General features: G+C 32.6%; 3 protein-coding genes across 3 annotated transcripts in view; 1 reads left to right on the plus strand and 2 right to left on the minus strand.

The window, feature by feature from the left end:
- Positions 1-594: 594 nt before the first annotated feature.
- LOC144844025 (ras-related protein Rab-11A-like) lies at positions 595-7703 on the minus strand. Its single transcript, XM_078700831.1, has 5 exons — positions 7107-7703; positions 5221-5416; positions 4306-4499; positions 3671-3751; positions 595-3555 (listed from the first exon to the last, which is right to left on the minus strand). Exons 1-5 carry the CDS (start codon positions 7144-7146, stop codon positions 3416-3418), a joined length of 651 nt encoding a protein of 216 aa, XP_078556957.1. The 5' UTR covers positions 7147-7703; the 3' UTR covers positions 595-3415.
- Positions 7704-7796: 93 nt separating this feature from the next.
- On the minus strand, positions 7797-9898 carry LOC144844041 (uncharacterized). Its single transcript, XM_078700832.1, has 3 exons — positions 9732-9898; positions 9424-9550; positions 7797-8748 (listed from the first exon to the last, which is right to left on the minus strand). Exons 1-3 carry the CDS (start codon positions 9775-9777, stop codon positions 8574-8576), a joined length of 348 nt encoding a protein of 115 aa, XP_078556958.1. The 5' UTR covers positions 9778-9898; the 3' UTR covers positions 7797-8573.
- Positions 9899-12025: 2127 nt separating this feature from the next.
- The window catches only part of LOC144844095 (uncharacterized), a 32205-nt gene continuing 18264 nt past the window's right edge, over positions 12026-25966 (plus strand). Inside the window, exons 1-19 of the mRNA XM_078700835.1 lie at positions 12026-12084; positions 13255-13355; positions 13494-13583; positions 13996-14114; positions 14432-14542; positions 15071-15152; positions 16656-16723; positions 16993-17061; positions 18929-19312; positions 19407-19565; positions 19953-20130; positions 20306-20472; positions 20815-20990; positions 21445-21565; positions 21798-21917; positions 22350-22484; positions 22696-22913; positions 23021-23075; positions 23167-25556. Coding sequence (XP_078556961.1) covers positions 12038-12084; positions 13255-13355; positions 13494-13583; positions 13996-14114; positions 14432-14542; positions 15071-15152; positions 16656-16723; positions 16993-17061; positions 18929-19312; positions 19407-19565; positions 19953-20130; positions 20306-20472; positions 20815-20990; positions 21445-21565; positions 21798-21917; positions 22350-22484; positions 22696-22913; positions 23021-23075; positions 23167-25556 — 4790 coding nt within the window. The 5' untranslated portion in view covers positions 12026-12037. The remainder of the gene's footprint in view (positions 12085-13254; positions 13356-13493; positions 13584-13995; positions 14115-14431; positions 14543-15070; positions 15153-16655; positions 16724-16992; positions 17062-18928; positions 19313-19406; positions 19566-19952; positions 20131-20305; positions 20473-20814; positions 20991-21444; positions 21566-21797; positions 21918-22349; positions 22485-22695; positions 22914-23020; positions 23076-23166; positions 25557-25966) is intronic.

Raw genomic sequence — 25966 nt, forward strand, 5'->3', positions numbered from 1 at the left:
ATTTAGTGGATCCACACAGTGAATACCTGTCCCCATTCATTACAATGACTCGTTTTTCTTAATCTATTATTTCAAATCTGCTTCAATGCTACTTGCATTTCTTTGTACATTCAGTTGGATATAATAATTCACATCTTGTTTAATGTGAGCATACAGTGTTATTGATTATTGTTTTTTCCCTAGTGTACATATAGGTGTCAATACAGCACTTGTTTATGCTAGAGCACTGCGCAGTTTGATTTGTATTAAAAATACAGGTAGTCAAATTGTATGATATATTGTAGTACGATTCTAGATGATGCCCTTAATATTTGTAAAAAGACATGGCGTGTCATACTTATCCTATACATTACTTTACAAAAAAAATGTTATTGGCACTTGTAAATGTATATGTAAAAAGATACTTGGGGCAAGTTTAGATGCATGGTTTTTTTTTTTTTTTAATGAGTAGGAGATGATACATGAATAATTTTGATACTTTAAAATCCAGGCTAATCCACCATTCCTGGTGGGCATATAAAAGGTTTGGAGGTTTGGATTGTCGCTATCTAGTATGGTAAATTGGAAACAGTAGAAAAATAATAAACAATGTCATTCTTGAAGCTACTTCAATTTATTTAACTGAAACATGTAGACTGTTCAATCATGAAATTACAAATTCAATTATTGTTTACTAATATTTTCAAAGGTTTCTACATTGAATATAGGATGTATATATATATATTTTGGAATTCACAGTAATCATTTTTATAGCAAAAACAATATTTTACTAATATCACCCTCTGTGTAATAATGGAATATGTTACTACGATTACATGAAACCCCCCTTTAATAGTAATAGACTTTTTCATGTAATAAAAACATGGATAATTTGTTCACAACAAAAATATATATTTATTTATCATGACAATTGGAAAACAAATAAAATGAGAGTCCTCGAGACATAATTGAGAATTAACACTTGGAATAATAACTGTAATCTATTATCATTTATGAACATCAGCATTTTAGACATCACTTAACACGCATGTACATAAATTCATTCATCGGCTAGAATGTTAACTTCAAAACCGACTAGAAATTTTAAGTCTTTATTTTTACAAAACTTATACAGTTTTAATGTACAGTAAATAGTCTACAAAAACCAACAGAAAATGCTAATATAATCGTAACAACAAAAATGACTAAAAACAATAAATTAAAAATATTTTTGATTTCTCTATTCAGGGAATAATACTTTGCAATTGCCTCATATGAAACGGATGTTTTTGGAAATAATGAGTTAATACATACATTGTTTAATATTTACGTAACTTAGAATAAAACAATTTAGCACTACAAATACAAATATCTACAATTGATTTTTAACAGAATTGACAAGCCATTAATGTTGGTAGTGAACATTAGGGATATGCAAACCAGTTAAAGATTTACTGACGATCAAAAATGTTATTGCAAAAATTATTTTTATTAGGACACAAAAATAATTGGGTTTTAAAGTAGGTATTTAAGTAATGCGTACTGCTATTTTAAATTTGTTGCACCTTTTACATTCAAATCAATCTATATTGTCGGTCTTTGGTCCATAAAATACACATGGCTTCAAATTTTAAACTACTGTATAATCTTTTTCTTTCTTTTAATGACATAAAGATCGGAATGAGAAATGGGACCAAATGTTTGTAAAAGAAAATTCTATACTCAACTACAGTTAACAGGCATCCAGCCAGATATTGGAAATGGGTCAACTATGGGAAGGGTGGGGTGTAAATGCAACTAGAGGACCAAAATGTAGTTGGTTAGCCTTATTTAAAACCCAAAACACTGCATTTCTAACAAAGAAAGAAGCTTGATAAATACTGATCGAGTTGCAATGTATGTATGGTAATGACAATTTAAGATGTAAAATTCATAATGAGGGCTTACAATGTAATGAGTTTAAAATTCACTTTACATGGTTTATCCATTTATTTACACTGGACTGTGATTTTACAAAACTACCTAGTGGATTTGGGAACAAATAAAAAGTGAAACAAATAACATAATTTGTATACAATATTTATCAGTATTATTCAGGATTTGTTTTTAAAATCAAGTAGCAGTACTTATTGCATTTAATTAACATACAATATTAATTAATCAGTGAAGAAAGCTCTATAATACACCAAATGGCTGATCCACAATTAAAAAATACTAAATGAAAAACAAAAATCATTTTTTATATACTCAAGGCTAGAATAGTAGAATTATACAAATTAAATAAAAATAGTGTATTAGGTGGTTATACCGTGTTTTGTGGCTGTTGTTATTCTCATTAAACTATTATATGCCAGCAAATTTACAAGCACTGCGTATTGCTTTACAGGAGTGTGTATATTTGTCAAGCTATACATTAAGATAGCAAGTCTAAGTCGACGCTTTGTAATATTTGATTCTGGGGCTTGTTTCTGCTTAGATGTTATGGCTAGCATGTTTTTCTGCAGAAACAGGCCCTAAAAGGATAACTGTCCTTGAAATGCATATTTCAACACATTGTAAGGTTGACATTTAAGTACTGTAACACATACGCAATAACTGTGTGTTAGCAATAACCTGTTAATGATCCAAACAATCTTGTTACTATGCAAATTGCACATAGACTTTATGTGTGCTTATGTTTTTATCGCATGTTTTCTTTAGCCACTACATAGACAAATATCGTAAAGGGAAGAATTACATACATTCAGGTTTAACACCCGGAATCTTGTACCAAACATATAGTATCAGTCTAATTAAACACCACTTTCAAATTTTAGTATTTTACTAGTTTATGTCTGAAAGGAAAAAATATATTATTGGTGTAATTTTTAAAAGGAGAGTTACAGTAAATGTTTGTTGTGCATCAAAATATCTTTTTAACTTGAAACATTTAACACAAGAAAAAAAAAACAATAACTAATATATACTGATAATTATACAATATTATTGTGCAATGATTAACAACCAAAAATTATATAAAAATAAAAAAAAAAAAAAAAAAATAATGGACAGGTCGATAACTAACGTAGACCAATTCCATAACCATCAGTTGAAGGTTCTATTAATTATCCCATTTTCTTTTCTAAATTTATTGTTCCATTTTCATTGAATCCTATAGGTGTAAGGCGCTTGTGTGCGGGTTTTGCTGGCTGCTAAACACAACCGTGATAACGCCAACAGTTTGGCACGCAATATTCATCCACTTCAGTACCACATCCATTTACTATATACAAATTTATCTGGATCTGGTAACTCCTTATACAAACGCAACTCGCGTCATTATTTGTAGCGATATTAATCTGCTACAATTAATAGTTGATGTGATCATAGATGTTTTTGTTTCCACAATGCAATAGGATTCTATTATTGACAGATTCAAGACTATAATTGATTAAGCTTATGATTGGCAGCATGGTCTTTTTTTAGGTTCATATGGTTGTGTTGGGGGTATTTTTATAGGTTCCACATCATCAGTTGGCGACCCATCTCCGTTACCACCATCTCTGATGTTCTTTTGTGATACAATCTTATAGATATCTGTAAAGAAAAAGTATATTATCTGTTGTTTGTGCATTTTTGTTTTTATCAACCATATTTCACATATTTCCTTAGGTTTAACTACAGTATCACATATCACAATTATCTTGTATACCTGTTAAGATTTGATGAAATGCCTGTTCCACATTTGTTGAATCCAAAGCTGAAGTCTCAATAAATGATAATTGATTCTTTTCTGTAATAAAGACAATTGTCATAATATATGTTAATCCATGGATGCGTATGACTTTTTAAATACATGCCTTAGTTTATTTGAACATGTTAATAATCCTATGGTATCTAGTATGAACTTCATGTAATTAACATAAATTATTATACTGCCATCGTATAATTACATATTGATTAAAGTATAAGTAGCATAGTAAGTATGTGTGTATAGATGTCAGCAAATTAATTTGGAAGTGTAAAGTCCCTTTTGGTGCATTCTATTAGTAGTTCTACTGTAGACCGTGTTAAAATATTCAATGAACTTTAATAAACAATTGGCTACGGAATCAAACAGCCAGACCTAGTGATGTGAATTTGAGCTCTTGCTTAAAGATCTATTTTTGATTGGCCAGACCTAGTGATGTGCTTTTGAGCTCTTGCTTGAAGGTCTATTTTTGATAGGCTTAGGTTTACAGTTCATTGATAAGTATCACACTGTCACATGATGCAAAAGGCAAATTTAATACACTAAATTTTATTTCAATTTGTATGTAAAATGAAGGGAATAAAACGATAAAATACCTGCAAAACTTCTGGCTTCATCTGTAGGTACTGCACGTAGATGTCGCAAATCGCTCTTGTTACCTACTAACATTATAACAATATTGTTGTCAGCGTGATCACGTAGTTCTTTTAACCATCGCTCAACGTTTTCATATGTTAGATGTTTAGCTATATCATATACAAGTAAAGCTCCTACAGCTCCTCTATAGTATCTAATAAAAACATTAATGAAAATAATGTAAATCATCAGATAAACATGGAAGTCTGGTACAGTATAGCATAAGCATATGGTTGGTTTAAAAATATGTCAGCCATCTTCGAGATGCAAATATGCCTTTGGAACTTAAGACAAGTGACCTCGAAAGAGAAAAAATAGCATCTGAAAATTTATGATTTGAAAATCTTGAGACAATAAAAGATTGCGAGCTGTTAATTGGTTTCAGACAGAAAAATTGAAATAATAACAAAACAAAGTCTAATATTGCAATGTAATTGTAATGTATGCAGTAACAACCATAATAAAATGAGTATTAAAAATGTTGAAATACTACGATCTTATGATATAAATCTATTGAATAATGTGGAGGAAAGTGTTACAGTGTATGAACTTAATTAAGATACAGATTTAGCAAGCTGCAGTACTGTAATATACAAAACACACAAAAACCTGAACTTTGCCCTTTGGGGTCATGAAACAAGGAAGTTGTATTGAGAAATCCAGCATTATAAAAAACTATTTACATATTTTACTTTAAGCAGAAACATGACATTGTTATGCCTGAGGCCAATTTCAATTCATTAATAGAATAAAAAAAAAATTTTTTAGAAAGATCTTTCAGTTAATTTCCCATTGTATCTATCCATGTGTAACTGATGCTGTCTCTTCTCAGATAGATCTTTGAGATCAAGAAAACACAGTAAGGTAATACTTACGCACTAGTTATGGCTCGATAACGTTCCTGACCAGCCGTGTCCCAAATTTGAGCTTTTATCGTTTTTCCATCAACTTGAATACTCCTAGTAGCAAACTCAACACCAATGGTACTCTTACTTTCAAGATTAAATTCATTTCTTGTAAACCTTGATAAAAGATTACTTTTACCTACACCAGAATCTCCAATGAGAACAACTGTGGCAAAAAAAAATGTTTTAATAATATTGAGAATTAGTGCACAGTAATCTATATAAAATTAATCCAAAAGAAAATTAAAGTAAAAGAGTTGTCAAATTATTTAACATTGAATAAATAATAAATAATAAAACAATGTCAATTTGCCATAGAAACCATCAATGAATAGGTATACACAACAGGTATCTGGTTTCATTATATAAGGAAATGATGTCACACCCATTTTGTACAGTAATAAATTTTATTTTCTCTATGAAAATAAAACAGTTATTGCCCTTCTTTATGCTTCACTAATTATTATGAATAAATGGATCTGTAAAAGAATTTAAAAGGACAAAAACTGTTGAGTAAGTGGTGGTTGGTGCTTTAGAATATGATGATGACCTAATCCATGAGAAGTCGATGAATCAGGATGGTTTTACTACGTGTAACCATTCAAGCTTGGGAAATACCCGTTACTTATCACTCATCATTTATCAAACTACTAAACCACACAAAAGGGATTGCCAGTTTACAGTACGATACAGTACAATATTTGTTTTGCATACTTTACTGCAGTCAGGCCGGTTTTACAGTATTTAAAATTTAAAAATACTGTATTACAGTAACTTATTAGTAAAACTGTACGCCAATCTGTCGAACTTTTAATCAGCATAAACTACAGTATCATTACTTTTTTTTTTTATAAATAAAGCATTTTGTACAGTACATTGAATTAATAATTCATTTCTGGTATCAGTTTACTTTTTAATCATTATTTTTATGTTGAAAAGGATAATTTCATTGACCCCTTTTTTGATAGTTATCAATGTTTATGTGATATTGTTATAATAGTTTTACATCCATTCTATTAGTGTCGGGTTTTATAAAATATATAAATACTGTACTGTACAGGGTAAGTTAGGAAGCTTTTGACTAAGAGTACACAGGGATGGATCCAGCGTTATAGATTAGGGGGGGGGGGGGGGGGCGCTAAATATTTCATAAATGATAACAAAAATGATCAGTCAGGTTGCAGAAAAATAAAAATAGTAATTATTTTATTTAAAAAAAATATATGGCTATTTATTTAAAGGGGGGGGGGGGGCTAAAGCTTGTTAGCCACCGCCTAAATCCGCCTCTGGTACAGTATAGTTAGTACTACTAACTTACTATTAATTAAAGCGATTTTAATCCACCACCCACTCTCATAAATTAGAATAGAATTGATGACAAAAAAACTACTTGTTACTAAAATTAATATTATTTTTATTGAGCCCAACAACAAAAAAGTAGGATGCCTACCAATTTCATTTAGGCCTAGGCCTATTTAGGAATATTTATTTGAATCAACAAGTAACTGCATAATAATAACCACCTTCACATAACTTTCAAAATAGGCCTAGGCCTACAGTAGGCCTATAATTCTAAAAAGCAAATAATCAACATAACTAATCAAACAGTATTATTAACGTATTAAGCTAGGCTAGGTAGGCCTCACAACAATACCAAAACACTTAACCCAGCCAGGCCTCAACCTCTGTATTTTTGTCCCGTATCTTTGCGGAAATGTAGGCCTCAACAACCCGGTCCGGATTTTTTCAAGCCCAGCCTAGCTCATAACATTGTATAAACATAGTTTTTAACGACAAACAATTCAGGTAAAAAATAACACAAATGTTTAATAATAGTTCGTATTTTATGAAATTACCTTTAAATAAATAATCATATTCATCGTCTTTGGTACCCATCTTTTTAGCGACTACTGTATAGCTTCCAACAACTCCTTTCACCTACAACTTCCGGATTCAAAAACCCGTTAGTTTCACAGATCAACAATGGTAGGTGAATATACCGGAGAAAAAATAGTCAAATATTTTATTGCAATAATACTTTTATAAAATATATGCTCTATAAATGTAGCTGTTCAAACGTCGATGCCCAAGATTTTGTGTGATATTTTGTATGATTCATTCACTTGAATTATAGATGACGTTCACATCGACGACAGCAGCTATGGCGGAGTTCAATTTCTAAACGCCCCTTTTCTAGTTCACTGCGCATGAAGTGACGTAATCTGTACGCAGCAATTGAAGTAACTGCCCCGGATGTATAACAATAGACAAAATTAGTATGCAGTAAATTTATAAAAACAAATTCCTTTTGTTACTTTTCTTTCCTTTAGAAATTATTGTAGGCCTAATAATAGGACGGAAATGTCTGCATTGATAATACGTGCTCAATTCATATAAAACCCATTAATGGTTTTAAGATGATGCATATTTTATAGAGTATCGTGTCGATAGTTTATTTGTTTTATCTCATTTAAAATACATACTATAGGCCTATATGATTTATCATTATGCAAAACACAGTACAATATAAAACGGGTACACGAGTAAGTTACTATTGATTCTCTTTCAAAAATGTTTCTTAACATCTGGAATGCAATAACATAAACATACAGGAATAGTACAATGTTTTACTACATTTATTACGTGACTAATATGGACAACTTTTTGGCAGAAATGCATTATATTTTGTACAACAAATACCATTCATTTTTGTTCCCCATGAAACTTTTTAAAGATGATCAATCACTGTGATCTCTAACATGTTTTTAAATAATGTTTTATAGTAGAATAATATGGTGTGCTTCCCAAGTGGCGTCGGACATCATTTTGTGGCCATGATGATTCATTGTTTCCTTGTTAAGGTGGTACCCGGAACATCCGATGCCCGCCATTACTGCTAGAAAGCGAAGAGTAAAAACTATAGCTGTAAGCATATCACAACCACCAGGTATTTATAATGGTGATTGTCTCGCAAAATAAATTTGTCTCTTCTAAGTATGACGAATTTTTCAAATTACATATCATTTTAAAATTTCAAAAAAATTAATTCCAAAAATTGTAATACTGTATTTCTTAATAAATAACTTAAAATTAGGCTCGACGGTAAATTTATCAATCATATTTTTAGATGCAATTGGTCCTTGCCTAACAACTAAATGATTTCGCGTTTACGCAATGCGCGATTCATAGACCTAATCTATAAAAACCCGGAAACAACTGAAAATACATCACTTTCGTGCCTATGAATAACTAGAAATAGAAACCCATTTCAATAATTAAATCAACATTTTAAACTAGGACAACACAATCCAAACTCATCCTCCTTAAGTATTCTGATAGCTTAGGTTTTTCCCGTATGGATCAGAGCGCACCCAAACGTAATCGTAACGTTTGCGTTGTTCATAAAAATAGCAACCAGCCATACAACAGCAACATACAACGCCCACGAACGTAATGAAACTGACAATGCTAACAGCTACCACAACTATTAACCATACTCTGAAAATGAAAGTATATTCACATTATTATTATTATTTCATTTTATGTGTTTAAAAATTATAATATATTATTTATTAAATGATACGTCCCTTTCGTTTCCACATTAATCACACCATCTTCTTTCTTGGATGAGGACAAATGGCAAAATCAGCATGTCATGTTACAAGAGTAGTCAAAACAATATAGATTATCTGATAAAAATCCTAGAAAGTAGGAAACATTTTGCCATTTTTCCCCTTTCTATAGAATGTTAGAGGCCAATTAGGCGTAAAAATATATTGTCCCCCACCCCCTGACAAAAAATGTTGTTTGTTGAATATGCCATTTTAATATCATGTTATTAACTTTGACCAATTGGATGGAAGCAAATAATTTTTACCTGAAAAACTTAAAGACTTAAATTGACAGTGCCCTCCAATGGAGGTTTTTGGTTGATAACCATTTTGTCTTTTCATAAGTTGTATAAGTAGTAGTATTAGGCCTATCCCTTTTTATGATACCAACATTTTAAATTTTAATAACGAGTTATTTTTCATGTTTTTGGGGACCATCATCTTTAATATTACACTTGTATGGTCATTTTTATTTGTTCGCCGCTCTAGCTGTCTATGTCTTGTCTGTCGTTCGTTGTCGTTTCTTCAATAGAAAAAGAACATGTGCTAACATTTAACTTACTCGTATGATTCTACACAACATGAATCATGGTTATTGATTTTACAGCACTTTGTTTCTGACGGTGAATCATCTGCTCGTGGACAAATAGGAACGGTAAAACCGTTCGGACATTGGTCAGACAGAGTATCTATACAAAAAAAATGCATTTGAAAGCATATATAACTGTAACGAAAAAGTCATTAACCTTTTCATAAGTCTACTGTACAATATACTGTCCACTGTACGACACGAAACTAGATCTGTTTCGATAATGTAGGCTAATATATACTATAATTATTAATAAACTGATGCCTTAATATAGAAGTTACCTGTAATCAAAATGAATATCACGATGCATATTGGAACGAATTTCATCTTTCTTGTCGTATTTAAAGTTAACAAATATATACGAGTTTTTTAACAAGAGAGTTGGATGATTTGTTCTAATAAGGAAGTAAAACAGAAAATATAAGTTTAAGTACTGTACTCACATCTTCCTGTTATTCGAGAGTACGCTTCACTGCACCGAGTTCGAAATACAGTAAGTAGAAGGACGCCACCTTTTTATCGTCGGCTTGTAATTAGATCATTATTATCATTTTACAACAATATTTTGTAAGTTTATTTATATTTCTTAATAAGAAATAAGTATTTAAAAATAAAAGAAATCTTTTTCATTATATTATCTATTATGTTAGTGAATATTTGATGTGATTATCTTATTATAAAAATTACAAAAAAAAAACAATGTTGAAAAGACCAACCGGTCACTTTTAAAATTTTGTAAAAACGTCATTGAGTTGTTGATCATCGGCGGTGGTGTCGGTGTGGTGGATCGTCAGATAGATAGGCCGCCTAAGAAAGCCATAGGTGAGTTACTAAATTGCGTATAATATGAACTTTTTCGTAATTTTGCAATAGGCCTACATGGTGGGAGAACGTTTACATTTTAGGTTTGATTTATGGCAACCATTAGGCCTAATTAGTAATAATAATTATAAATCTATTGATTGGTCTCTCTTGTCTTATTTATGGCATTTAGGCCTAGGCCTAGGCCTAGCCTAGGCTAGGCCTAGCCCTAGCCTAGGAGGAGGCTATATATAGGCCCTATGGCTATGCTAGAGGGTATGCTAGGGCGGCCTAATAGCTAGGCCCTTAGCTTAGGCCTGAGTAGTAGGCCTAGACTAGCTTCTTCGTGTGTGCATCCCTGCGAGTCCTACCTAAATAGCCTAGCTAGGCCCTGGGTGGGCTAGGCCTAGGGCCTAGCCTAGTAAGTAGTATGCAATAAAATATCTTATAGTAATACAGTATAGCCTAGGCTATTTATTATTAGGGATAACGATGTAAAATTAAAAGTTAATATTTTTCAAACAAATTATACATTGCCTGTTAGTATTTTGTATCAATATTATAATAAAGAAAGAATTATGAAAATATGACTTGTAGTTTTCGAAATATAGGGTTTAAAACATCGTCGAAAATGATCGTTTTTAGCCACGAACGATGTAAACAAATTGCGCCCTCAGTCGACAATTGTATGAACTAGTCATTTTTCGTAAAAATAATTAAATAAAATCACGGTTTTAAGTAATATAAATTGTATATCAACATTGTAAAATTCAATAAAATATGATATTACTTATTTATTATATAAAAAAAAGTGTTAATTTAACCTCATTCGAAGAATTTCAATGCATTATTTTCACGTGTAATTGGACAGGCCTTAGACCATGTGACTTCACGGCACTCGCGAGAAAATTATTCCGCTGTGTGTTGATTCGCGTCAACCAATCAAAGGGCGAGAATCCAAAATCGTTCAACCGTGAGACCTGCGGAGCGGTCGAATGCAGAGGTTTGATTGGCTTGCAATGACATCATACCACAAAATGGCGTTTTTGTAGTTGAGCCTCTCGGAATTTTCCAAAAATTATTTAAAAAATGGACAAAACGGATATTTTTCATGGTATATGGGTTGTTACTATGAAATATTCGAATCATGAAGGCCTCATATCGGGATAAAACTGTTTTTTTAGCACTTAAAATTAATATTTTTCTTAGTAACAAGCACATGGTATGTGGAACTATATTATCTTGGTGTAGGAATAAAAAACATTTTGAGGTCATAAGAGGCTCAACTACAAAAATAAGGTTGAAAATGGTAGGTCATTGAGCCTTCCGAGGGGTTCGTAGTAAACAAAGTCTATACGCGCTAGGCGATAACGATCTTTTAACCACTATATTCACATTTTTGGTTGAATGAAATGGAAATAAAAAATACTTTATCTTATAGAATAATAGGTAAATAAATATTTACTCAAAAGGATATTTTCATAATTAATTTATTTTCAGAATAATTACCTAATAAAAAGTGTTTACCAATGTAAAAAAAACACCGCGTCAATGACATTGCGCGCATAGTAACGCGCTGTTTTATCGTGGTAATGAAAATGGAGTCAGCTTTCGATATCCCTATTATTATATTGAGCAAAATCAAATGCCTAGGCCTATATAAATAATAACATTCCGATATTTTATTTAGTACCTTCTTCTTTATTATATTATAGATAGGGTAGTAGGTTTCAGTTGTTGATTATTTTTTTCCAGGAAGACCTACAGTAAATCGATTGTTTAAATAATGGATAACGTTCACGTTGCTATACGTGTTCGTCCTCTAATAACAAGGTCAGTGAATTTTGATAATTTGTCTATTTTATATATTGTGTATATTTATACTTTGAGATTTACTTCATACAGTATGTGAATAGCCTATTTATCAAAACCTTTAACACTTTGACTGTCAGAGGTTTTTCCAGTTAGAAACTGCCACCACCAGCGTTTTCGCAATTCGATGTTTTTATTAAAGCTGATTGAAAGTGTGTATGTGATCTGATTTATATGTAATTTAGACTAAAATAATCATAAAGATTTTAGCTTTACAATGGTACCAAGAACGATTTTCAAATCGCAATATGTAAATCGTAATAGTAAAATAAAAGTAACCCACTTTTTTAGTTTTTCGTAGTTTCGCGCAAGAAAGTCGAGATATTCACGATTTTGTGCAAGACATCACAATATGAAAATATCGCCCGGTGAGATCAACAAACAACGAAAAAGTTACTTACACGGCACCGATAGGCCTATAAAAACAGGTTATCACTATCGAAAATGTACTGTATTACATAAATTATAAATCATTAATCTCTTTCGCCAAAATTCACATAGTAAAGACACCAGGCCTAGTTAACTAGGCCTAAAGTTGGTCCGGAACCGTTTTACGACTAGGCCTAGGCTAGTACTACTAGCCTAGGCCTAGTCGTAAAACGGCCTAGCCTAGTAAACTGATGATAATATCCATACCATTTCTAAACAAGTTTGTTGCGTGAAACTTGGTCACTTAGGCCTACAGTGAAACACCAAAACAATTAGGGTATACATACAATAATAAAATTAAAGACTCCATATTGAAAATGACTCCATTATTTTTTATTCAGATAACAAACAAACATGCCAATCCACAAAAACCTTTGTAATGCTTCGGCGGCATAGCTAGCGCGCGACCGATACACAATGCGGCAAGCCATCGCTCTACGCGCTACTGTGATGCGCGGTGTATGTTATTTCGACAGGTACCATTTTGACAGTCGTTCGTAACCAGATTAGTTACTTTCAAATAGTAAAATATTGATGGTCCAGACCGAAAATAGTGTCCATATTTATAGTATATACCAATAATTAACCTATCTACCGGATTTCGTTAAAAAACGAGAAACACGAAGATCTTCGTGTTTGGCAGTCAAAGTGTTAAGTCTAACGATTATTTGATAATTGTTTTATTTGAATTTAATGTTATAGGGAATCCAGTCATGATACAAACTTACATTGGAAGGTGGAAAATAGTACGATATATCAAGTAGATTCAAAGAATAAAAATGTTGGAAAACCCTATACTTTTGGTAGGTCTTCTGCTCACAACTGCAAATATGTATGTTGTTTGTTGTTCATTTTTAAACTAAAAGAAGAGTGTCATTTATTTTATTATTATCTGATTTTGTTTGGCTCTCACAAATTGAATTCTGTTCATTTTGTTTCAGATTATGTTTTTCATATGGGACAATCAACAAATGATGTATATTCACAAGTTGCAGAGCCTATTATTGAATCAGCTATGGATGGATATGATGGTACAATATAATATATTAGTTCACCCAAATAAATTCCTTCCTGGCATGCAATAGTATGCACTATTGAACTGTTATTCAATAGTACCTTTTTTTCTCTATTTTTCATGTACGAAAAAAAATTGTTTAAATATAACATTTACTATAATCATAAAAAACCAAATATATATAATTGTTTGCAATTACCTCGTTATAACCTTTCATCATTCACTTTTATTATTTGTACCATTACACTCATAAACATTCATTATTTGTATAATATGATGAAACTGAGTAATTTTTTTTTATTCAGTATAAATATGCAAAAGAAAAACAAAACTGACACAGCGGTGACATGAGAGAGGCAGAACAAATATTAAAAACACAAAATTAATGAATAAATAATAATAATATTGTTTTTTATTTGATGTTAAAGGTACAATTTTTGCCTATGGGCAAACATCCAGTGGAAAGACATTCACAATGCAAGGTAATGCGAGTATACCTGGAATAATTCCAAAGGCAATTCAACAAATTTTTAATACCATTGACAAGGTAGGATAAACTTCAAATAAAAATAATTTTGACACTCTGATCTTTGTTTTGTGTCTCAGATCTGTCTGTATATTTGTTTTTACATTTCTTGTGTGTACTGTAATATAAAAATATATTTATTTTCAACCAATGACAGTTTTACTAACTTTCTGACAGCTCTTTGTATTTTTTTTATATAATGATTTTGTTCTTTATGAAATCTATAATAAATGAATTTACGATTTGAGATATATTATATACTGTATATACAAAAACATGAATGCTAGGTCTTATTAAGGCGTTATTAGGCAGTAATAAAGAATGTTTTTTTTTTATAGTCTACTGATCGAGAGTACCTATTGAGAGTTTGTTACATGGAGTTGTACAATGAAGTCATCACAGATCTTTTGTGTAAAGATGGAAAGGGGCTAAACATCAGAGAACAAGAAGTAAGTGTAGCATGTGGTATTAGTAGTGAGCTGGAAATACAAGCCTGTCATATTTCTCCATTCAGAAAGTGTAATTACAGTATATATGTATATTTGCATAGTTATTCCATGGGAATGGTATAAAGAAATTCACTCATGCCTAATGAATTATTCTTCTCCAATAAGATAACATACAATAATGAATTGTATGTTATCTTATTAGAGAAGAATAAGTCAAATTATTTGTCCCATTTCATAAACATTCATTAATCATTAATGAAGGTTTATGAGTGCAATGGGGCAAATCATTTTATGAGGTGAAAAATGAAAGGTTGTATTTTCACGAGGCGAATCTTAATGAAAATAGATCATTTCATCTTTCCCCGAATTAAATTACAACATTGTCATGCGTTCCGGCAACTCACTGTGACCCACAATCATCTAATCAAATGACAAAAATCTAATTAGGTGTGCTATAAAAAGATAGCCAAAAGCCAGAAGTACCTTTTTAAATATAGACACCTAAACATAATGTATCTTTTCTTGTAGAAACGTGTGTTTGTTAGTGGTTTGACTGAAGAAGTTGTTAATAATGCTGATAAGATAATTGACCTATTAAAGAAAGGGGACCGTAAGTTTACAGTAGCCTCTTTTCTGATTTTTTAACAGTTAAAATGTATCTAATCTGGTAGAAGTTCTATCTATACAAGGTAAAAATAGTGTGATGTGCCCAAATATGGTAGTGACATCATTGTGTCCATATAGGGGTACATCACATTTTTTTGTCACATAAAGTTTGATAGTGTTGACAGAGCTTTACATCCAAGTGCTTGTGTGATCAGTTACTCTCCAACAACTCTGTGTAATTAAGCGCGATATAACTCTGATATAACTCTAAGTTTCAGAGGTACTGTACATCCAATGTAACTTTAACTCAGAATGATATATTAGTCAAACTATTCCAATTATCAGTGGTATATCAGGGGCCGGATTTATCAAACTTGCTTAGCAAAAAAATCGTCTTAACTTTGTCTTAATCCTTGATTTTGCCCAAGTCAGATTTATCAATATATTTAAGCTAAAATATTTGCTTAATTTTGTCTTAAATCTAAGACGAAAAACACCCTGCCTTAAGATGAAAAATTTCGTCTTATCTCATTTCTGCAACAGAAACATTCTTTTTGACAACGCGAGCGCGCTAGGCCGGAACATTGAACATTCAGTGCGTTTTCCACTGTACTACGGACGCTAAAATAATGATATCGATCTTCATAAAGATGGCCTAAAAATTGGACGAGCTAATATTTTCGGGATTGGTACAACCCATTTGACTAACTTTTACAAAACTGTATCGGCTGCCAAGGGTCGCTGTCATTGATAAAAATAAATAAATGCTGATTTGATTTAATTTTAGAGCGAATGATTTTCGTATGTATTTCCGACTGTTGTGCTCTTTCTCTATTTCAAGTAATAAAAACATTAGTAGCCAGAATGCTCCATCTCTTGTTGGGAGTGAAAATACAGAGATAAAATGTTTTGGCGCCGCCATCACTAAGAGAAAAAAGCTAATGCGCACGCGTAAGCAAAGATTTTTCTTCTTAAGACATAATTTGCTACCCTCTAGTGTTTAATTTTACCTAAGACAATTTTTCTACTAAGATGGTTTTATAAATAAGATTAAGTTATTTGCTTAAGCACTTAAATATTTCAGCTTAAGCAAAAATTTAAGCAAATATTGATAAATGCCAACCCAGATGTTTGACCGGTATATTTTTGCACTAGAACACAGAACTGCGAGGTAACTCTGATAGAGGAAAGAGTATGGAAAGATAGCTTAATACTGTATATCCTCTGGTATAATCCCACCCCATAGCACACGAAATTGGGTCGACTTTGGAGGGTGGAGCTATACCCGGGGAAACCCTGGTTCAGGAAAGCAATAATTGGACAGCATTTCTGATAAAACCTCATCTGAACTGGCTAGAGAGGGCCTACATCAAGACCAAAAGTCAATACTGTGACTATACCTAGGGATATGCCTGTTTGTGAAATCAGACATAAAGTAGGGGGTGGGATTAGACCAGAAGTGGGATTATATCCAAGGATATTATTATTTAAAAATTTTTTTTTACAGAGCAACGCCATGTCGGACGGACAAATATGAATGAGCATAGCAGCAGATCACATACTATTTTCTGTATTGTAAGTCATTTATTTGATTTATTAAATTGCACAAAAATTCACTGGCCTGTATTTATGATTTTAAGTAACTGGTAATTACTGTATTGACTATTCCATATTATACATTATACATTTATTATTGATGGTAGAAAGAGGCATTGACAGTTTGAATTTTATGATTTAGTCGGATCAGATTTCAACCACATCCACTCCATTGCATCAATACCTCTTTCTATTCATATATATTTACTATGTATATTTGTTAAAAGATCTTTCATTCTAATTCGTAGGTTATTGAATCACGTGAAAGAACCAATAATCGCCAGTCGTATGATGGAGCTGTTAAAGTTTCTAGACTAGTAAGAATAACTTTCTGAATTATTTTAACTAGAACAGAACTTTTAACAGAATGAAACACAGTTTTAAAGTAGTTTATGTTGTTTTATTGGCTAAAATCTGTTTTGAATGAGTTTTAAATTTATCTAAAATTATATTTTATGTTTAACACTTTGACTGCCAGAGGTTTTTCCAGTTAGAAACTGCCACCGCCAGCGTTTTTAGCCCAATTCGATGTTTTTATTAAAGCTGATTGAAACTATGTATGTTATCTGATTTATATGTAATTTCAGCCCACGAAATTCAGAAAAAAGAAGGTCGGCAAAAAATTGCCAACCTTAAATTCGCCAAGGTCGGCAGTTCTAAAAATAGAAATTTCACCATGGCCTAACCTCTTGCTAACCTAGGCCTAGCCTCCCTAGCTATATGTTATGCAAAAAGAACTAGCAACACTAACACTAAAATTTACAAGATAAATTCTATTTGATAACTGCTGAACGATGTCCAGCCAGGAAGAAACATCGTGGTTATGGAGCTAGCCGTACACAGAGCATAGTTGTTTGCTTGACATAACAGGGTATTCCCCTACACAGGTCTCGCGCTGTGCCCAGCCAGCTCGATAGAAAGCATGCAGCTCACACAAATGCATGATGCAATGGTTGAGTGAATTCAGGAATCATCTTAATTCCATGGTTTGTTAACTAAACACCACATGGTGGTAAATATGCGTGTTAAAAGTCTCAATGATACGATCCCTTAATGTACCATGTTGTTGCTAGGAGGCTTGAAAGGAGTTTCTAGGTCGGCAAGAGAATGCCGTCCTCTGACAATTTAAGGTCGGCAATTGCCGATTGCCGACGTGAAATTCGTGGGTTGTAATTTAGACTAAAATAATCATAAAGATTTTATCTTTACAATGGTACCAAGAACAATTTTCAAATCGCAATATGTAAATCGTAATAGTAAAATAAAAGTAACCCACTTTTTGAGTTTTTCGTAGTTTCGCGCAAGAAAGTCGAGATATTCACGATTTTGTGCAAGACATCACAATATGAAAATATCGCCCGGTGAGATCAACAAACAACGAAAAAGTTACATACATGGCACCGATAGGCCTAGAAAAACAAGTTATCACTATCGAAAAATGTATTACATTTTATACATAAATCTTACATCAATGTTTCGCCAAAATCCACATAGTAAAGACACCAAGCCTAGTTAACCAGGCCTAAAGTTGGTCCGGAACCGTTTTACGACTAGGCTAGCCTAGGCAAGTACTACTAGCCTAGTAAACTGATGATAATATCCATACCATTTCTAAACAAGTTTGTTGCGTGAAACTCGGTCACTTACAGTGAAACACCAAAACAATTAGGGTATACATACAATAATAAAATTAAAGACTTCATATTGAAAATGACTCCATTATTTGTTATTCAGATAACAAACAAACATGCCAATCCACAAAAAAATTTGTAATGCTTCGGCGGGAAGCTAGTGCGCGACCGATACACAATGCGCCAAGCCATCGCTCTACGCGCTACTGTGATGCGCGGTGTATGTTATTTCGACAGGTACCATTTTGACAGTCGTTCGTAACCAGATTAGTCACTTTCAAATAGTAAAATATTGACGGTCCAGACCAAATATAGTGTCCATATTTATAGTATATACCAATAATTAACCTATCTACCGGATTTCGTAAAAAAATGCGAAACACGAAGGTCTTCGTGTATGGCAGTCAAGCGTTGTGTTTCCAAACACAAAGATCTTCGTGTTTGGCAGTCAAAGTGTTAAAGAATCAAGGAACTTGTCAATGATTATCAATCATACTGATAATCATAATCATACTGATATATGAATAGTACTAACAAAAAGTATTTTTTTTAGAACCTTGTTGATTTGGCTGGTTCTGAGCGAATAAATGAAACAAAGGCAGAAGGTGTGCGTTTGAAAGAAGCATGCAACATCAACAAGAGTTTGTTTGTATTGGGACAAGTGATCAACAAGCTTAGCTCTGGATCAGATTATATTCCATTCAGGGACTCAAAGCTGACTCGAATCCTGCAACCATCACTTGGAGGCAATGCAAAGACTGCCATAATTTGTACTGTAACACCGGCAGCCATCGATCAGACACATAACACACTTCAGTTTGCCAGTCGGGCTAAGACAATCAAGAACAAACCAGAAATGCATGAAATCTTGTCTGATGAGGCGTTGCTGAGACGATACAAAAGTGAAATTGAAAACCTCAAAAAACAAATTGATCAGGTAATTCATTTTTTAAAAAAGCTTGTATGGATTGATAACTTCAATCTTAACATATGATGTTTGTTTCATCATTTGCATATATTATTATTCTCAGTTTGATAAACAGGATAAACTAAAAGATGGTTGGGAATCTCTAGAGAATGAAAAGAGACAAATGGCAGAGGAAAATCAAAAACTGATTGAAGCTAGAAATCGTTTGGAAACAATGGTTATATCAGGCCAGGGTGAATCCATTCCGAAGAGCAAGAAAAGGGTAAGATTTAAAAGAAACAATTGATACCATACTGAAAATAGAAGCCACCTCTGACCCAAAATGATCAATTCCCAATACATTTCAGTTACCTCACTCCCTATATACTTTACCAAATTTAATTTTCAAGGGTGGGTTGTCCTTCCTGAGTTAGTAAGGTATAATGCATACATTTTGTAAAGCTTTGTTTCTGAGGTAACTTAATCATATAAAGAATTGTAAAGGTAAAAAATTGTATTATATTACTGTCATAATTACAAAAAGTTGTAAAGATTTTGTTATTTAGGAGGAGGTTTTAGATTTTTTGTTTGCTATGTGAGCCAGTTTCATTGTAGAAAATGTTTAACATACTCTAAATAAAAGAAAATACTTTTTTCATTTTGTTTTTAGCCAAACCGTCGTGAAACCTGGTGTCCTGGAACAAGAAAGTTTCCTCTTCTTGCATCAGATCCTATTGCTGCAGCCGCTGCAGTAGCAGCAGAGGTTGGATCATTTGATGCCGCTACCACTTTTAAATTTTCTCCAAAAGCAAAAAGTAGCATAAGCTCTTGCAGTGTCAGCAGTGATGGTACGTTATATTTTGCTTTTGCACAAACTTGAATTAATAAATGGAAAAACATACATACTATGTATTAAAAAATACACAAAAATGATAACATGATTGACCATTTTAGGTGTACATAAAATCTGGTTAATGTCATATCAGGGTATGTCAAATGTTCTACTGTATTTTGTATTGACAGAATTTTCAGACAGCAAGTTTGAAAAGTTTGCTGAAGATTGTTCAGGCTTTTCGTCTGATGAATCTATACCCAAAAAGAAACGACGACGGGCTGTGCATTTTTCTGAAATACCACCTATAATGGATGTTAGTATTTCTCATGCACAAGAAATTGGCTGTCAGACAGAGGTAGGTCAACCCAATCTAAATTACTTTCAGGTGTAAAATTTTAGTTACGGCCTTCAACACACATAATGTATTTAATTAAGATGTGTAATTTTCCCTCTGTGTCCTCAAACAAACTATTCATACGGTTTTTTACCTCTATTTTCTTTTTATAAAGCTCTGTCTACACTATCAAACCATATGTGACAACAAAATGTGATGTGAACATATATGGACATGATGATATCATATCATTACCATATTTGGGCACCTCACACTTGTTTTATAGTGTAGACAGAGCTTAAATCTGTCACTGGCAACAATTTTTTCAGCCAAATATTTTTATTTCTATATATTTACTTGTAGAGTGTAATAGATCATGATGTGGCAAGTTCACATGAAGAGCTAAAAGAGTCCATCATTATCTGTGAGGCACTGATGCAGGAGAAAGATGAACTAAAAAGTGAAAATGAATTAATGCACCAACAGATATTGCAATTAAAAGAAGAAAATCAAGAGATTAATACAAAATACATAACAATGTAAGTTTAAAATTTAAAACAATGTAATTATAAATATTGCTGTATGTTTTACTCTTCTATCAATTGTGCATTCCTCTGTTACGAGTAGTTGAATCATTACAGTTTCGATGTACGCAAAGCAGAAAAACTGTTTTGATTATACATCTATGGCACCATGCTTACATTATCGGTTCCGTTCTTATGGCACTTTGCGTTGCGTTTACATTGCATCTATGTCCTTGCTTTGTGTCCTAGTGGAAACCAAGCTTTATCATGCATGATAATGTTATTGTTGATATTTATAAATTTAATAAAAATAAGAAGTATACAGTGTTTATGTTGCAGGAAGCTCCCTCTCAAATTAAGTCTTTATTATTTTTTATCAGTAATAATCAACTTTTTGTTTTCTTGAATTACAAAGTATTCTTTTGTAATATGATTATACTATTTATCTTTGGAAATGATTTAATGGCAGGGAAATGGAAGGTAAAAACGTGAAGAAGGAGCTAAGTCAACTCACAGAAGAATTCATGGAATTGAAAGAATTTACAAGTATTGAACAAGAAGTTACTGATACTCACTATAAAGATATTGAGGTATTATATAGTTTATATTTATTATTTATTCATACTCAAGACCAACCAATTCTGGCTTATGAGTGAACATTATAAACCATTTTAAAAGTTAAAAACATACAAAAATGAATACAATACAGTATTTACATCCTTAGAAACATTATACAACCTGTTGATATTTAAATGTCATACTCTAATGGAGTAAAAGATTATATATTTATTATTATATTTATTCCATTTTTTTTTTCCCTAGATAAAACATCAATCAATCGTGAAGGAACTTAACCAAACAATTGAAGAAAAAGAGAAGGAAATTGGAAGACTTAGAAGATCAATCTGTATTCCTATACCTTTACAACCTAGTTCTGATCAGGTAATAATCCACATATGTTTTTGAGTATGTGAACTCCCTGTTAATAAATATGATATGAAACATTTTAGTTAGTCAGGGCTTGTCATTGTCCAGACCTAGAATTTGCACAACTGTTTTTAAAGAAATTGAGTGAAGAAGCGCATCACAATGGCCCAATGAATTAACATGACTTGTTCCTAAGTCGTATGTGCAACAAATCGAAAGATCCCTATTAGTTTATTGACTTTTTCATTTGTTTGAGTATTTTTACTTTTATGAATCCTCTTATAGCTTTATGTTTGAATGTCGTCTGTATATTTTTTTGTATTGTTTATAAGAGGGCGTCTTCAAGTCAGCTGTACTGCTGCAGTACAGCTGTTAGAGCTACCCTTGTAAAACAAAGTTTAATTACCTTATAGTGCATGCTTTCATTTTCTTTTATTTTTGTGACAGACTGGAAATGAAGAATCTTATCAGAAAATTAAGGAACTGGAAATGAGTTTAGAAGATGCTGAGGTTGTTCTAATGGATACCAACAAAGCATTATCTGAAATGAAAGACATTAATGTGATATTAGAGAAAGAGATGGTAAGGAACAATGTACAATAAAGATAATGCTAATTACAATTTATTCAGTACCTAGTTTAGTATAATCTGTCTATCCTAGGATTGTTGGCAAGTACACATTCCCATACACTTATTTAATAAAGTCTAAACCTCTTTAAATAATTCTCTTAAATAATACTATAACTTTATAATTATACTGGTCTCTTAATAATTAATATCATTTTATACATAGGAAAGTTTAAAAAAAAGATTACAGCAACTGGAGAATGAGAAGTCCGACTTCCAGGTTAGCATAGATATTCAGAAGGATAAGAGTGATCGTATGTGTGCTGAATTAAGAACAGAATTACAAATGACCTACCAAGAACTTGCTCAGGTCAAAGGTGAAGAAGTTCATATGCCAGAAAATACTCTACCTTCTGTACAAGAATTACACAAGACTATTGAACGGTAAATATATATAAACTATGGAAGATCTATTTAGTTACAAAAGTATTTAATGTGTTACTTATAAAGCCATGTCTTGTTGAAATATAAATTTAACATTTTCTTTTTAGTCTGACAAAAGAAAGTGTAACTTTGAAAGAAGACCTACAGTTAAGCATTACAAGTGTAAGTTTTCTTGATACCGTTACCACATTTGTTGTTTTTGGTCATGCATTAATAAACTGAGATAATCAAATATAGAGATTTGATTTTGCAGAGTGTTGAGATCCAAGAAGATCTTATTAACTGTCAAGAAGAATTGGAACAATGTTCAAACAAGTGCAAGAAATTAGAGACTGAAGTGCTAACCCTCCAGGAGGAACTGGAATGTTCCAGAAATGTATCAGAAGAAAGAGATCCTCAACCTGATGTAAGCAACCTACAAGATCAAGAGATGCATACACAAGAGATCAAAGCACTTAATGGCAAAATACTGGCTCTTCAAGAAGAACTGGAATGTTCCAGAAAGGCAACAGAAGAAAGAGTTACTCAACCTGAAGTAAGCAACATACAATATACTCAAGAGATGCATACACAAGAGATCGAAGCACTTAATGGCAAAATACTGGCTCTTCAAGAAGAACTGGAGTGTTCCAGAAAGGCATTAGAAGAAAGAGTTACTCAACCTGAAGTAAGCAACATACAAGATAGTCAAGAGATGCATACACAAGAGATCGAAGCACTTAATATAAAAATACTTTCCCTTCAAGAAGAACTGGAGTGTTCCAGAAAGGCATCAGAAGAAAGAGTTACTCAACCTGAAGTAAGCAATATACAAGATCAAGAGATGCATACACAAGAGGTTGAAGCACTTAATAGCAAAATACTTTCCCTTCAAGAAGAACTGGAGTGTTCCAGAAAGGCATCAAAAGAGAGAGTTACTCAACCTGAAGTAAGCAACCTACAAGATCAAGAGATGCATAAACAAGAAATCGAAGCACTTAATGGCAACATACTTTCACTTCAAAAAGAACTGGAGTATTCCAGAAAGGCATCAGAAGAAAGAGTTACTCAACCTGAAGTAAGTAACCCACAAGATAGTCAAGAGATGCATAAACAAGAGATCGAAGCACTTAATAGCAAAATACTGGCTCTTCAAGAAGAACTGGATGGTTCCAGAATGTTGGCAGAAGAAAGAGGTAATGAAATGAAAACAAGCAAAATACAAGATATTCAAGAGATGCATAAACAAGAGATCGAAGCACTTAATAGCAAAATACTGGCTCTTCAAAAAGAACTGGAGTGTTCCAGAGTGTTGGCAGAAGAAAGAGGTAATGAACCTGAAGTAAGCAACCTACAAGATCAAGAGATAAATAAACAAAAGATTGAAGCACTTAACAGCAAAATACTAGCTCTTCAGGATAAACCCCAGCAGAAAGAGGAGAATGCACATGAAGAAGAACTAGAGATTGTCAAGAATATGGAAAAAAGGACAACTGAGGACAATTTGACAGTTTTAATGATGCAGGAAACTCTACAGGCACATGAAAAAGAGTGTGAAACTCTGAGGATTACCATAGTTTCTCTTCAAAAAGAAATTGAGCAACTGTCTTCTAATGATACGGAATTACAAGAAAAGGAAGCATGTGATATAGATGGAAGCAAGCAGGGGACTAGTAACATGGTTCTTCATAAAGAATCGGATCACACTGCTGCAGAAAAGGAACATACAGACAAAAAGTCCAACATAATTTGTAATTTGCAAATGCAATTGAATGTGAAGACAAATGAATGTGAATCTTTAAATGAAATGGTGGTCTCCCTTCTTGAACAACTAGAAAAAGACAAAGAGTCTAAAGAAAGTGCTGAGGAGAGTGACTTAAAAGTCAAAGTTATAGAGCTTGAACGAAGATTGGAATTAAGTAGAGATTACGAAGTAGAACTTGAATCTCAAGTAGAAAATTTAAGAGAACTAACTATGATCAATGAATATGAAAATCCAGAAATAAATTTAAAGGAAACGTTAATGGATGTTGCTGAGAATAATCCAGAATTGATTCCAGAAAGGGATACTACTTCAGGTAATAAATGCTCAGAAAGAAAAGATATCAGTTTAGATGAAAGTGAGAATATAACATCAACCAGTACGGCTACAGTTGAATATAGTGAAAACAGGAAAGAGAATCTTGAAAAAGTTACTGAATTACAGGGTCGACTAGAAGAGATGACAGATTTACTGACAGAAATGTCGCAAAAACTTGAGCACACGGAAGAGATGCTGAAATTCTCAAAAGACTATGAAGTTGAACTTGAAAGGCAATTGGAAGAAGCAAATAAGAGCAAGGAACAGCAGATAGAAATGTTTAATAGGGAACAAGCTGAGACAGAATCTAAATTGGCTGATATGGAAACCAAAGTATATGGCTCAGAGGCTAGTTATACTACTATAGAGTCAAAACTGACTGATGCAGAAGCCAAGTCTGTTTTTATGGAGTCTAATATAAAGGAAACCCAGGCGAAGTTTGCTGAAATGGAATCTAAGATTGTTGAATTGAAAGCAAAGCTTGCTGAATCAGAGGTTAAAGTTGAACAATGGAAGGTTGAAGCGGAAAGGAATAAACGTTTGATTGCAGAACAGAGCATGAGCACTGATATGATGACATCACAGTAAGTTTTTATCTAATTATGAAATAGTATTGAGCATGTATGCTTTTTAGCTTTAAAATATGGTTCTTGAGACTACAGTATCTCCTAATACAGTATCTATATATTATTTACCTCCGCCAAGAAGGTATATGTAATCGATCGCGTGTGTTTGTTTGTCTGTTTGTTTGTTTGTCTGTTTGTTAGCAGGATTACTCAAAAAGTAATTACAAGATCTTTACCAAAATGAATATACAGATAGATATGTGGTCAAGGACCATTCCATTAAATTTTGCGACCATGGTCCCAATTCTGGACCACTTTTTAGAATACAGCTTTTCAGACCTGCGAGTGTTAAAAGATAGGACAGAATTTTTCAAAAGCCAGCGAGCAATCTTAAAGTAACAAGTAAACTGAAATTGCTTTTTCTCAAG

This window comes from Antedon bifida, chromosome 1, assembly GCF_963402885.1.
Source record: "Antedon bifida chromosome 1, ecAntBifi1.1, whole genome shotgun sequence".
Classification (NCBI taxonomy): Eukaryota; Metazoa; Echinodermata; class Crinoidea; order Comatulida; family Antedonidae; genus Antedon; species Antedon bifida.

Coding starts and splice junctions, on each gene's coding strand:
- LOC144844025 (XM_078700831.1), bottom strand. CDS start 7,146: ATGGGTACCAAAGACGATGAATATGATTATTTATTTAAAG. Junction 3,752..4,305: donor TGAAGCCAGAAGTTTTGCAG/GTATTTTATCGT, acceptor TCTTTATTACAG/AAAAGAATCAATTATCATTT. Junction 3,556..3,670: donor ATTTCATCAAATCTTAACAG/GTATACAAGATA, acceptor TTTTCTTTACAG/ATATCTATAAGATTGTATCA.
- LOC144844041 (XM_078700832.1), bottom strand. CDS start 9,777: ATGAAATTCGTTCCAATATGCATCGTGATATTCATTTTGATTACAG. Junction 9,551..9,731: donor GATATTCATTTTGATTACAG/GTAACTTCTATA, acceptor TTTTTTGTATAG/ATACTCTGTCTGACCAATGT. Junction 8,749..9,423: donor TGTTGTGTAGAATCATACGA/GTAAGTTAAATG, acceptor TTTCATTTTCAG/AGTATGGTTAATAGTTGTGG.